Source organism: Halichoerus grypus, chromosome 3 (assembly GCF_964656455.1).
Source record: "Halichoerus grypus chromosome 3, mHalGry1.hap1.1, whole genome shotgun sequence".
Classification (NCBI taxonomy): Eukaryota; Metazoa; Chordata; class Mammalia; order Carnivora; family Phocidae; genus Halichoerus; species Halichoerus grypus.
This window is the reverse complement of record NC_135714.1, coordinates 61,888,873-61,901,943: the sequence shown is the minus strand read 5'-3', so window position 1 is coordinate 61,901,943 and position 13,071 is coordinate 61,888,873. Positions and strand designations below refer to the sequence as shown.

At 34.4% G+C, this 13,071-nt stretch overlaps 1 protein-coding gene across 4 annotated transcripts in view; it reads left to right on the top strand.

Annotated features, from left to right (window-relative positions):
- Window positions 1–13,071, top strand: part of CNOT6L (CCR4-NOT transcription complex subunit 6 like) — a 113,115-nt gene that overhangs the window by 71,954 nt on the left and 28,090 nt on the right. For all 4 annotated transcript variants that reach the window (XM_036104728.2, XM_036104727.2, XM_036104726.2 and 1 more), the window contains 3 exons: window positions 5,169–5,237; window positions 7,879–8,036; window positions 10,284–10,438. In XM_036104728.2, the coding sequence (XP_035960621.1) occupies window positions 5,169–5,237; window positions 7,879–8,036; window positions 10,284–10,438 (382 nt within the window). The remainder of the gene's footprint in view (window positions 1–5,168; window positions 5,238–7,878; window positions 8,037–10,283; window positions 10,439–13,071) is intronic.

The window sequence follows — 13,071 nt, the reverse complement described above, 5'->3', positions numbered from 1 at the left end:
ATAATTTTCCTTTCTTGAATATCCTTGTCAGGTTTTAATATAAAGATTATACTGGCATCATAAAATTTATTTTCTGTTATTTGGAAGAGTATATTTGAGATTGGTGTTTTTTTGTGTTGTTGTTGTTGTTGTTTTTAAGATTTTATTCATTTATCTGACATAGAGCTCCCCCTCTGATGTCCCCCTGCTTCATTTTTCCCTTCCTTCTCCTAATGTCCTCCATGCTATTCCTTATGTTCCACAAATGAGTGAAACCATATGATAATTGACTTTCTCTACTTATTTCACTTAGCATAATCTCTTCCAGTTCCGTCCATGTTGATGTAAAAGTTGGGTTTTCATCCTTTCTGATGGCTGAGTAATATTCCATTGTATATATGGGTCACATCTTCTTCATCCATTCGTCTGTTGAAGGGCATCTCAGGGATATTCAAATCAAAACCACATTGAGATACCACCTTACACCAGTTCAAATGGCAAAAATTGACAAGGCAAGAAACAACATGTTGGAGAGGTTGTGGAGAAAGGGGAACCCTCTTACACTGTTGGTGGGAATGCAAGTTGGTACAGCCACTTTGGAAAACCGTGTGGAGGTGCCTCAAAAAGTTAAAATAGAGCTACCCTATGACCCAGCAATTACACTACTGGGCATTTACCCCAAAGATACAGATGTAGTGAAAAGAAGGGAAACCTAGAGTTCTGAATTGAAATTCTTTTCTTAGTGGTTGGTCTAGATATCACAACATACATATTTAGCATAGTCTACTGATAATGGTTTTATCACTTCAAGTGCATTATTGCTGCCTAACTTCCATTTATGTGCCTTCATACTCCCCACTTTTATTAAAATGTAATTGTCTCCAATATTTCCTCTACCTACACAGAGTACCACACAGATGTTATAATTTGTGCTTTAACTCTCAGATATGATTTAAGAAGCTCATGTGGAGAGGATAATCCATTGCGTTTACCCCTAATTTTACTGCTTGTTCTTTACTTTTTGATGTTCTAGTTCTGTTATTATTTCCTTTCTGTTTAGAGAGCTTCCTTTAGCCATTTTTTAAGGGCAGGTCTGCTAACAACAAAGTTTCATGGTTTTTCTTTTATAACATTTTTATTTCCCCCGATTTCTTTTTTTTTTAATTTTTTAAAAGACTTTATTAGAGAGAGAAAGTGAGCACAAGCAGGGGGAGGGGCAGAGGGAGAGGGAGAAGCAGACTCCCTGCTGAGCAGGGACTGGATCCCTGGATTCAGAGATCATGACCTGAGCCAAAGGCAGACACTTAACCGACTGAGCCACCCAGGTGCCCCAATTTCCCCTTGATTTCGAAGGGAACTTTTGCAGGATACAGAATTTGTGGCTTGACAGTTCTTTTCTTCCAGCACTTGAAAATGGGCTACTTCCTCTGGCTGCCATGGTTTCAGAAAAGAAACCCATTGTTCCCTGATAGGTAATGTGTCTTTTCTCTTTGATATTTTTCAGATTTTTTTTTTTGTCTTTAGTTTTCAGCAGTTTATGATGTGTCTTGGTGTGGACTTCTTTGGGTTTATTCTACTTGAAGTTTGCTCACCTTCTTGAATTTGTAGGTTTATGTCATTTACCAAATTTGAGACATTTTAGCCATTATCTCTTAGAATACTTTTTAAGCCCATGCTCTTTCTTCTCTTCCTTCTGGACTCTGATGATATGAGTCATAGAGCTTTTGTTAACAGTTCCACAGGTCTCTCAAGCTCTGTTCATTCCCCCCCCCCCAGTTTATTTTCCTTTTAACTGTTCAAATGAAATACTCAGATTCACTCTTTTTTTTTTTTGGTTATCTTTATTTTTGTGCCCTTTTGGTGAGTTTTGTTATTTGATTATTGTGTTTTTCAGTTGAGTAATTTCATTTTGGATCTTTTCAAAAAGTAGAACTTACGCTTCTTTGGGCTTTTTATTTTTTCATTTGTTTCAGGAGAATTTGTAATTACTTCTTGAAGCAGCTGTATGATGGCTGCTCTAAAATCTCTGTCAGTTTCAACATCTGAATCCTCTCTGTGTTGGTCTCTGTTGATAGTCTTTTCTCATTTAATTTGTGATAATTCCTGGTCTTTGGTATGACCAATGATTTTCAGGTGTATCCTGGATATTTTGAATGTTATATTTGGAGACTGTTGATCCTTTTAAAATTAAATCTCAATTTTAGCAGGCAGTTGCCCAGTTTAGGTTTAGCATGTGGGTTCTGTCAGCTCTTCCAGGCTCAGCTGACACCCTTACTGTGGGCAAACCAGGCCCAATGCTGCTGGTTACTGGAGTGTTGGGATGGGTTGTCTCTCTTCGGGCTCTGTTAGAGAGATTGCCATTAGCATGTTGGATTACCACTGCCACTAAGTGTGTTTCCCACCTAATGCTTGCCGTACGTCTCCTTTTTGGCTTCACTGGCCAGAGAAATCAGGATTTTCTTGCTGCCCTACTCCCTGCCCCCAATCTGTTCCTCATGGCTCCAGGGCTGGTGGCAGTACTGTCTGGCACCTGGTGGGGCATGTATGGGAGATAAAAATGGGAGGATTACTGTTCTATCACATTTTAGGTATGATCCTGAGAGACATATTACTATGTTAACTGCTGTCTCTTCTGTTCATGAGAACAGACTTCCATATTGATTCAAATTCTAGTACTGTGTCTAGGACCATATATATATCTGTTAAACAGTCTTTATTTGATGGTTTGTCATATCACTGACATTGCAGTTTCATCTTAAAAAACATTAATTTTAAGTATATGTCACACATGAATATATTATTCTCCTTATAAAAATTCCTGTTAAGACTAAAATTTTCTTTGACCAATATCTTTAATTCTGTGTCCCCTCTATGGTAAGTAAACACACTTGTAAGTTGGGTGTGTGTTCTTGTAGATATTTTGATAGACATTTACATATAAAAATTATACCGGTAGAAATGTTATGATACTACTTTTCATGTGTGTTTTTAAAATGTTTTCTAATAAACATATTCTATTTTATCATGATGTATATATTTGAGAGAGAGTGCATGCATAAGCAGGGAGAGGGGCAGAGAGAGAGAGAGAGAGAGCGAATCCTCAAGCAGACTCCCTGCTGAGCGGGGAGCCCAATGCAGGGCTTAATCCGAGGACCCTGAGATCATGAGCTGAGCTGAAATCAAGAGTCATCTGCTTAACTGACTGAGCCACCCAGGCGCCTCATCATTGTATATTTCTAGTTGTTTTCACTCAGTATTTCTTCTATAGCTTTCCACTTTAGCACACATGTATCTATCCTTTTTTTCTTAAACTATAGCATAGACTTCTGTAAAATGGATATTAGCCATTTACCCTTGTTTTTGCTGTTATAAACAATAGTGTAATATCTATTTGAATGCTTCTTTAAGGAGATAGGGCTGATCCCAGGAAATAGAATTGCTGAGTCACAGGGACATGGATGTTTAAATTTTAAAAGATGATCCAGCTTGTCCTCCCAGATAGCTCCCAGTTTATATTCTTACCAGCTATATATGCAAGTATTCATATCTTATCACCATCATCAGTTCTGGATATATTAAAATTTGGGGGACAACCTGGATAAAAACATGCTCTCTCATCTTTTTATTTTTCCTGGTTACTGGTGAGATACAGTGTTTTTTCATAGGTTTTTGGCTCTTTGGGTATTGTTGGTGAATACTATGCATTTTACTTATACTGGTATATTGTGATGTATTAATTAAAATATATTAGTAAAGTTTTGGGAAGCACCAGAATGTCAGCATCACCTTATTTTATTTTGAGGATTTTTTGATTTCTGAATTTTTAACCATTTGCTGATAAGGAACCCAACAGCTAGAAAGTTCGTTTACACTTCATTGTATTTATATATTGGGCTTCCCATTTTTTAGATAGTTGTCATGATTGTGACATGGCACTCCTGGCAGGCATGATTTTTTCCAGGATTCAATATGTTGATTCAGCTGGATGGTTTGTCATCTTATGATAACCTTCATTCCTTTCCTGTCAAGATATGGACTATGCAAAATAATGTTCATTCCACGTTGTGAAAAGTATGGATGTTAAAACATGCATCCTTTAGATAGGCTTTTGGAACACCAAAATGGTTAGTAAAGTGAAACTTTTAAAGATCTTAAATACTCTGGGCAAAATTTCTGTGGCTGGATGAAGATAAGAGTTTTGTTTTAAAGGAATACATTTCTCAGCCACTGCATTCCCTGGGAAAATCTGCAAACTTAGAATCTAATTGTCCTGTAATTGTTAGTGTTCTTAAAAGGAAAAAGTAAAAGCGAAGTTAAATCTTAACTTAGTGAATTTTCTCTCATCTGATAGTTGGGTAGCTTTTAGTTCAGTGGTATTGATAACCATATCTGAGGAATTAATGTTTAACCAGGGCCTTCCTTTTTTCTGTATAATGTAGTTCTAATCTCTTGTTTTACATGGATGTTATAAAATAAAGTTTAAAATTAGGAAATGAAAGCCCCATTATAAAATTCATTAATTTCTATTATGCATTCACATGTGTTTTTTTCTATTTTAAAGATATTTGAATATTTCAGTTTATTAGTATTTTGGAATTTCACATAGCTTTGATTTCCCAGCAGGGAAATTTACATTGTTTACATTTGTAATTAAGACATAAGAGTTTACTTAAGGTTGTGGTTTTTGTTTTTTGTTTTTTTTTTTTTAAGATTTTTATTTATTTTAGAGTGAGAGCAGGGGGAGGGGCAGAGGGAAAGGGAGAAAATCCCAAGCAGACTCCCTGCTGAGAGTAGAGCCCATGGCTGGGCTCATTCCAAGACACTGAGATCATGACCTGAGCTGAAATCAGGAGTTGGGTGCTTAACCAACTGAACTACCCAGGCGCCCTGATCTTATTTAAGGTTTTAAATAGGTACTTCTCATAAATAGTGTGTAAATGGAAATGCCAATAATGAGTTTCCTAATGTTCTTTTCATATGTTCGTTATGTGTTTTCTGCATAGGTCTGCTTAAACTTCCTTTGGCTTCTAAATCTTCTTTATATTTCAGTGTTAGATTTTTAAGTCAGTTGTGGGCCATTATAGCAGAAGAGAAAACAGAAGTTGGTTTTACATTATAAAGTAAATGATACTGATTTTAGAAGCACATGAAATTAACTTATATTTAAAAAAGATTTTTCCTCCCCCCAGTTCATCCAGAGCAGCTTCCTCCGAGGCCATGGATTACATTAAAAGAACGAGACCAAATTCTGCCATCAGGTAAATAGTTTTTCTTATTTTTCTTTGATTTTTTTCAGAAATACTTGAAATGCCATTTGGGCTTTGTGAATACAATTATAACTAGTCTTCATTTTATGTCCACAAGGTAGATGAGCTTCAAAAAATACTGACAGATTTGAAAGTATAAAACCCACTTTAAGGCCGTGTGTAGGATTCTCCTCTATCTTTCACAATGATGTAGCTCTTAGTTTTACAATTATTCCTTGTAATAAAGCCTTCCAAATAAGAAAATAAAGCCTTCCAAATGGCCTCTTCACACAGGGTATTGGGTGACTTAAAAAGAAAAAATGAAAAATAATGAATTTTCTGAAAATTTTAAACTATTTGAGCACTTTATCTTTCTTCAGTGGGTAGAGTGGTAACACTTGTGAAAGAATAATTTAGACTGAGTCTGTATTTGCAATATTGGAAACAAAGTATGATACCAGGCCAATGGTGTAGAAATGGTAGAGTGTGAGTGAGCAATTTAAGGATATAGTTTAGCATTTCTAGAACTGCGGTAATATAGAAAATATAAACCTTTATCTCTTTGTGGAGACTAGTAATGATTTGACATCATTTATAGTGCTTCTTACTGCTTATTAGACATTTTAGGATTGGGAATTCTACTTAAGTTGTGAATTAGTATTTCTCCAAATGCCTTCTTTTTAATCACAAGAGTAAGTTTTCATTATATCTAATTTCATTTTAAAATTAACAAATGAGAATTTTATTGTTTTAATACCAAGGTTGGATCAGTCACTGAATACTGACAACTTAGTAATTTTTAAAGGGTAAATCACAGAACTTACGTACTTTTAAAGTCCTTCTGTTTGTGTACTTTTTTAAAGTAAGAGGATTCAGAAAAAATTATTTGCTTTGAAATTGGGAAATGTAGGAAGTGTAACATCTTCATGGTTCTTTTGCATTTTAATAACACTGAGAAATAACAGCATATACAGTACATTTCTGTGTCTTCCAGAGGCAGTAATTTTAAAACTAGCACACTCTTAGAGTCACAGGATCAGCCTTTCTAGGAGGCACTGTGTCAGTGCTCCATTATGAGCAACACTTCTATTAACAGGATGCACATTGATGGTCTGAGTAAAAGGAATATTTAAGGTTTTCTTCAAAGCCTTAACTTAGGTGGATTTATTTTGTTTAGCCTTCCCTAATGCATAATTAGTTGTTCCCTTTCTGATTTTAAAAACGCCATTTTATGGTTCTTCAAAGTAATCCTCTCTCGAGCACTAGTGAACATAATCTTGAAGAAAAGCTTTCCTAATACTGCATATGTACATTTTCATTAAGAAAAAGAACAACAGAAACATGATTTCATCACTTGTTGAATTCTCAAAGTAATGTGTTCTTGGGTTTTCCTTATTGAAAAAACAGTATGGATTTTCCTTGGGGTGTGTTGTACTTTCCTAAGTAGAATCTGATGCTAAGTAAAATGGCTTTTACTTCTGGTGAGTAGGGAGATGTGTATAATAACTTATGATTTATAGCTACAAAACTGTCTGTAAGAATCAGTACCAGATAGTGAAAAAGTGAAGAGTGTACAAAATGGCCTGCAGTTGGATCCCCAGGGGACCATTGAACTGAGTTTCTCTTAATACTTTCCCCATTATCTGAATCTTAACCAACTTCAATCAAATATTATTACTTCATTATTTGGATTCCTCACCTTTTATTTAAGTATGTGATTCACAACCATCCCTGCCCATTATAATCATCTGGGATGCTTTTTAAAAATACTAATATCTAGACCCTGAGTACACTAACTTATTTCGTCTTGAGCAGATCCCTGGATATGAGCACGTTTAAAAAACACTGTACAGAGTGATTCTAATGGGCAGCATGGATAGAGAATTACTGATAAAAATCAGGGCTTTTCAAACTAATGTCCATGTGAATCACCTGGGGATTTTGTCAGCCTGCAGGTTCTGACTTAGTAGGTCTTTGTGGTACCAGAGAGTCTGCATTTTTGAGTTCCTAGGTGATAACTGATGCTCTTGGTCTTCGAGCACATTTTTGGGTAGCAAGGCTATAAACTTTGTTCTCCTGTTCACAGTTCTTTTATTGTTCAAGGGCATTTTAAAATGAGAATTCAGTTTCAGAAGTGATTATATGATTTGGCAAAAAGGATTCTCTTATAACTAAACTTCTGTTAGTCCATATCCTTCTGGCTTAAAGCAATAAGAGCAGTAAGAGGCTCCCAAAAGTATTAAATAGTGGGTATTTTGTTAATAAAAATTGATGAAGTTAGAGTCTTTTAATGAACAAAAGTAAAAATCACTTTTGTTCCACTTATATAGAGCTTTGCTCAAAAAATTATGTGCAGAAAATTAGCATTCTGACTTATAATTTGAATTTTTATTAAAATAAATTTCCTAAAAATCTAAAATATGAACTCTAAGTCTAATTCTAGTGAAAGAACTTTGATGTGATGGACTCCAATGAGGTCTTAGTAGATATAGTTAACAGAATTTTGCCGAAAAGGCATTTCACAATGATGATATTTGGGATAGGTTTGTGTGCCATCTGTGCTTGTGCAGGTATACACATGATACTTCTTTTTGAGAAACTTGCCTAATTTTCTCCCTTTTGTCTTTTGTTTTTTTTTTCTCCCACTTCTTAGCATCATTCACGGTTATGTGTTACAATGTGTTATGTGATAAATACGCCACCCGGCAGCTATACGGCTATTGCCCATCCTGGGCATTAAACTGGGAATACAGGAAAAAGGGAATTATGGAAGAAATTGTTAACTGTGATGCAGATATCATTAGTCTTCAGGTAACACTAGAAATTAATTGTCTGAGGGCGCCTGGCTGGCTCACTCGGTGGAGCAAGCAGCTCTTGATTTCGGGGTTGTGAGTTCTGAGTTCCACATTGGGTGTAGAGATTACTTAAAAATAAAATCTTAAAAAAAAAAAAAAAAAAAAAAAAAGAAATTGTCTGAAACTTAAAGGTGAACTTAATAGATCTTACTTCCAGGAGAGAGAGTCTGTGTTCAAAACAGAACTCAAAAGGAATTGTTTTCTCTCCTCTTAAAAAGGGCAATTTTAATAAGCAGGTAAGACATTTCCACAGTGGAACTGTTTTGCTAAGTACAGCCATCCACCTATACTCATTTACTATTAAGTGAAAATAATCTCATCCATTATTCATGTTAACAGTTCATCTTATGAACATATCACTTGCATTGTTGAAAGAGAAAACTGCAGAAGGTTGTGTCTTTTAAGAATGTGAATTTAACTTATGATGGAATGTTTAAAAAATATTATTTGTCCATTGTTCCTTAATGGTAAAAATTGTAAACATTTAAAAATATTGTGCTGTAAGTCATGCATTTTTGCATTATTTTAAAAACCGTCTCTGAAATTTAGACTTTTCTGTCTTATAACACTTTATTATAATAAATTTAACTGAGCAAACACCTTTTTGTTGAAATACGTGTTTCAGCACTTCAGCAGTCAACTAGCCAAGGTTTCTAGGTAGTATTTAATAACTTTTTCGTAGCAACTTTCAAAGCATATTACATGTTTATGAAGGTATTTTAAAATTTTAAGTATTAGAATTTTATAGCTGCTTTTTAGCATAGCCTGAGAAGGAGGGTATTACTTTTTTAAATAATTTTTTGTACTAGAGTAGCTTGATAATTTATGTTGTCTATGGTTCATATGACTTCCTGGGAAATAATAAAAATCTTTAAAATTAAATTTTCTTCTAAACACAGAACTGACATAGAATTGGTGGAGAAGGAGGCAAACAAAGGTAGTTACTTAGTTGTCCTCTTTTTTATTTAGTATTTGTAGTAATGATAGCCTCACATTCTTCTAAGTATAGTTTGAAGGATAAAAACATAATTTAAAAAGTATTTTTTGGGGCGCCTGGGTGGCTCAGTCGTTAAGCGTCTGCCTTTGGCTCAGGTCATGGTCCCAGGGTCCTGGGATCGAGTCCCACATCGGGCTCCCTGCTCGGCGGGAAGCCTGTTTCTCCCTCCCCCACCCGCCCCCGCTTGTGTTCCCTCTCTCACTGTGTCTCTGTCAAATAAATAAAATCTTTAAAAATAAAAAAATAAAAAGTTTTTTTTATTGTAAAGGTGATACCATAGTATAAAATGTTCATTCTAGAGAAATTGAGTATTTTGAAAAAATACAAGGAATGATGGAGGAAAACACCTAATCTCATAATCCAAAAATAGTTTTTGTGTTAAAACTTCTGAAATATTTGTTGTACACTTTTTAAAATTCACTTTCCTATTTATTTACAGATCTATTTTCAAAATAAAGTTGAGATCACACTGTTGTACTTAATGCACTTTCCATATTACTAAAATTCTTCAAAGCCAATTCATTATCTGAATATATATTTATTGATTTAGCATTTTCTCTACTGTTGAACATTTAGGCTGTTGTTTTTACTGTTATAAAATCATGTTCTGAGCATCATCATAGATAAATCATTATCTTGACATTTGATTATTTCATTTGGAAAGATTGATTAAAAATATTTTATGGGTCAAAGAATAAAATAGTCTAACTTAAAAATACTTGATTAACAGAGACCATTGGATGATTGGTGTTCAGGTACCTAAAAATTCCTTAAAGTAGAGCTTTTTGTTGATCTTAAACTTCTCAGTCTTGGGTATCATTCATTTCCATTGCAGTTGAGAAAGATAAATAATTTTAAAAATTACCCCTCTAAATAAAATTTACTACTCCTTAGTGCTTAATCTATAATATGTCCAATTTTACCAGTTTTGAGCAATTGATGTATAGTAGGATGAACTCTAAATTGGAACTAAAGAGACTTGGGACCAACTAGCTGGTAAGCAAGAGAAAATCATGCAACAGTTCATGTTCTTTCAGGTTTAAAAGCTGCCATTATCAAATGACTGCTGCTAGTGGTAAGGTAGGATAGATAATATTTGTTATGTGAATTATTTTAACTTAGTCACATCTTATACTGCTAAACATTTTTATATCTTAATCAGAGTTTTCCTCTGTCATGTCGGTGACAACTTTTCTTTCACCTCAGGAAGTGGAAACAGAGCAATACTTCACTCTCTTTCTGCCAGCATTGAAGGAGCGTGGATATGATGGATTTTTTTCTCCAAAGTCACGTGCCAAAATCATGTCTGAGCAGGAGAGAAAGCATGTGGACGGTTGTGCAATATTCTTCAAAACAGAAAAGTGAGTTAAGGAAACAAAGCATAGTAGTGTATACTTCTTTAATACACAAATTAACAAAAGCTAGCTAGAAAGTAAGCAATGTAAAAATTAAAACTGTTGGTAATGTTATATTTCTTAGGCTGTATTTTTAAGAATGTTTATTATACTTTATGCTTTATTGCCAAATTACACTAAAAATTTTGAGAGGTATATACTTGAATATGGTGTTATCATATTTCCAAATATATTTTCATGAAGTAAAATACTAATTCAGGTGTAAAAAAAAAAAAAGCATAGTGCCTTTTAAGATTTGAAATGAGTGATCTGAGTTTCTTTCTGTGATTTTTGTTTTGGTAGTTGGCTTTTTCAGAATCATTCATTTTGTTAACCTTTTTCATCCTTTTCAATTAACATTTCATATATATAATCATTTATTCACTAAACGTTTACTGAGCAGTTGCTTTGTGACAGGTGCTATGCTAGTCAAGATAGACATAAAGATAGACAAGACATAGTTCCTAATCCCACTCAGAGCTCTGGTCTAGTAGGAAAAGGTAATTGTATAAGAAAATCAAAATAAAATAGAGATGAGGGAGGATGGAAGAGGGACAATAGAGTTAAAGGATTGACTGAGATAGGACAGTGGAAAGCAGTCATTATCAAACACAGAGAAAACATGATTTGTGTTTTTTGGGGGCTGTTGATATAGTTGATTAAAGTAAGTCAAAGGTGAGAACGTCACGAATCTGCTTATTAAAATACATAAATGATCTTGTAGAAGCCTTTGTTATCTTGTGTGCATTGGATTTAGGAAACTGCATCTCCTACTCGAAGGTGGAGTGCCACAGCACACTCAGAAATCTTTGAATGCTGGCTGAGTAGCTAGATGATTACAGGCATATTTAGTTATTATCTTGAGGAAAAGAGGGAAGCATATTTTTGACCCAGAAAGGCAAATACAAAGGAATCTCCAATAGAAGACTGAAATGTGTAAAATCTGATAGAGGTTGAGTCCCATGGTTAATAATTTGGGTTTGATACATTAGATTAGGAATCATCTACTTACAGGATAAGCGTGTACTATTTTCCAGTATTGCCCCCTTTTTATTACCAGTTATCACAAAGCCAGTTACATGTTTTTACTGATACGGGCATATTACTAGCATGTTATGTTAAGTAAATGAATTAAGTGAATTTGAAAGATACTTGGCCTACTTTTTCTCATTTATTTGTACCTACTTTCCTGTCTTTTCTCTGAATTTTTATTTATTCCCTGAGATATTCTCATTTTGGCTAATACTTAATGGATAGGCCTACAGTATTTGAGGTTAGAATATACTAAATTCTTCTAGTTGGTTGGTGATTTTTTTTTTTTTTTTTAACTAATTTCAGACTAACAATAGAGATTACTTTCATATACTGGTAGGCCTCTTATGGATTCTCTTGTTGAATTTTTAAAGCAACCTCAGAGCTAGAAGTAGAGCTATATTCTCATTTTTATACATGAGGAGACAAATGTACAGAGAGTAGTGTGGCTTCATAGTCAGTGCTTTTAACCATGGTGCTAAACTGAATTTTTAGGTTTCTTATTGAGCTTTTGGTATTACTTGTACCTCTTAAAAGGTTACCTCATTTGGAAAAATTGCCTTGAATTTGATGTTTGTTACCTATATTCATAAACACATTTCCTTGAAACACCATAATTGAAAAAAGAGTACTGGTAATATTGAGATAAAACATCAAGTTCTTTTTCCATTTTCCATTGTTTCTTCCCAAAGGAAGATAATATAATTTTTATCATCCCCATCACAGTTTGAGAGGAAAATCTAAAATGCCTTGATAATTTACTAGAGGTAGTTAAGATTTTGAACTAACAATTATAACTAATATCTAGGAAACTTTCAAACACTTCTAAAAATTGATGCTTGAATTAAGTGAACACATAGGAAATAATTAGGTGCATCATTTGGTTTTCTTCCATATGTCAACTCTTTTTGCCTGAATAGTAGCATGAATCCAGTAACAGATGAATCCTTTGAGTATATATATTCTTTTGTGAGCAGTATCAAATACTTGTTGATGTTGTATGAGCTAACTATCCAGTGCCAAACTATTTGAAATTTTTTTTTTAAAGATTTTATTTATTTATTTGACAGAGAGAGAGACAGCGAGAGAGGGAACACAAGCAGGGGGAGTGGGAGAGGGAGAAGCAGGCTTCCTGCTGAGCAGGGAGCCCGACGTGGGGCTCGATCCCAGGACCCCGGGATCATGACCTGAGCCGAAGGCAGACGCTTAACGACTGAGCCACCCAGGCGCCCCCAAACTATTTGAAATTTAACACAAAGTATACTACCATGCCTTTACTCTATTCTTTCTTCAGATCGGAGAGATAATACAGTGCAAAGAAAAGAATTGTGAAGCCAGGTGGTTCTCCTGCTTACATAGCTATATAATCTTGAATGAGTCACTTACCCTTTCTGAGCTTATTTCCTCATTTGTATTTATTTGTATGTTACCATCTAAGATAATTTCTTTATGTAGTTAACAAAACTGACAAAGTCAAAAGATAGCTGTAGGAAGAGTACTTGAAGTCTCATTCTCAAAGTCTCATTCTTCTAAAACCAGAGTATCTCATAATTCCTAATCTTCATTGA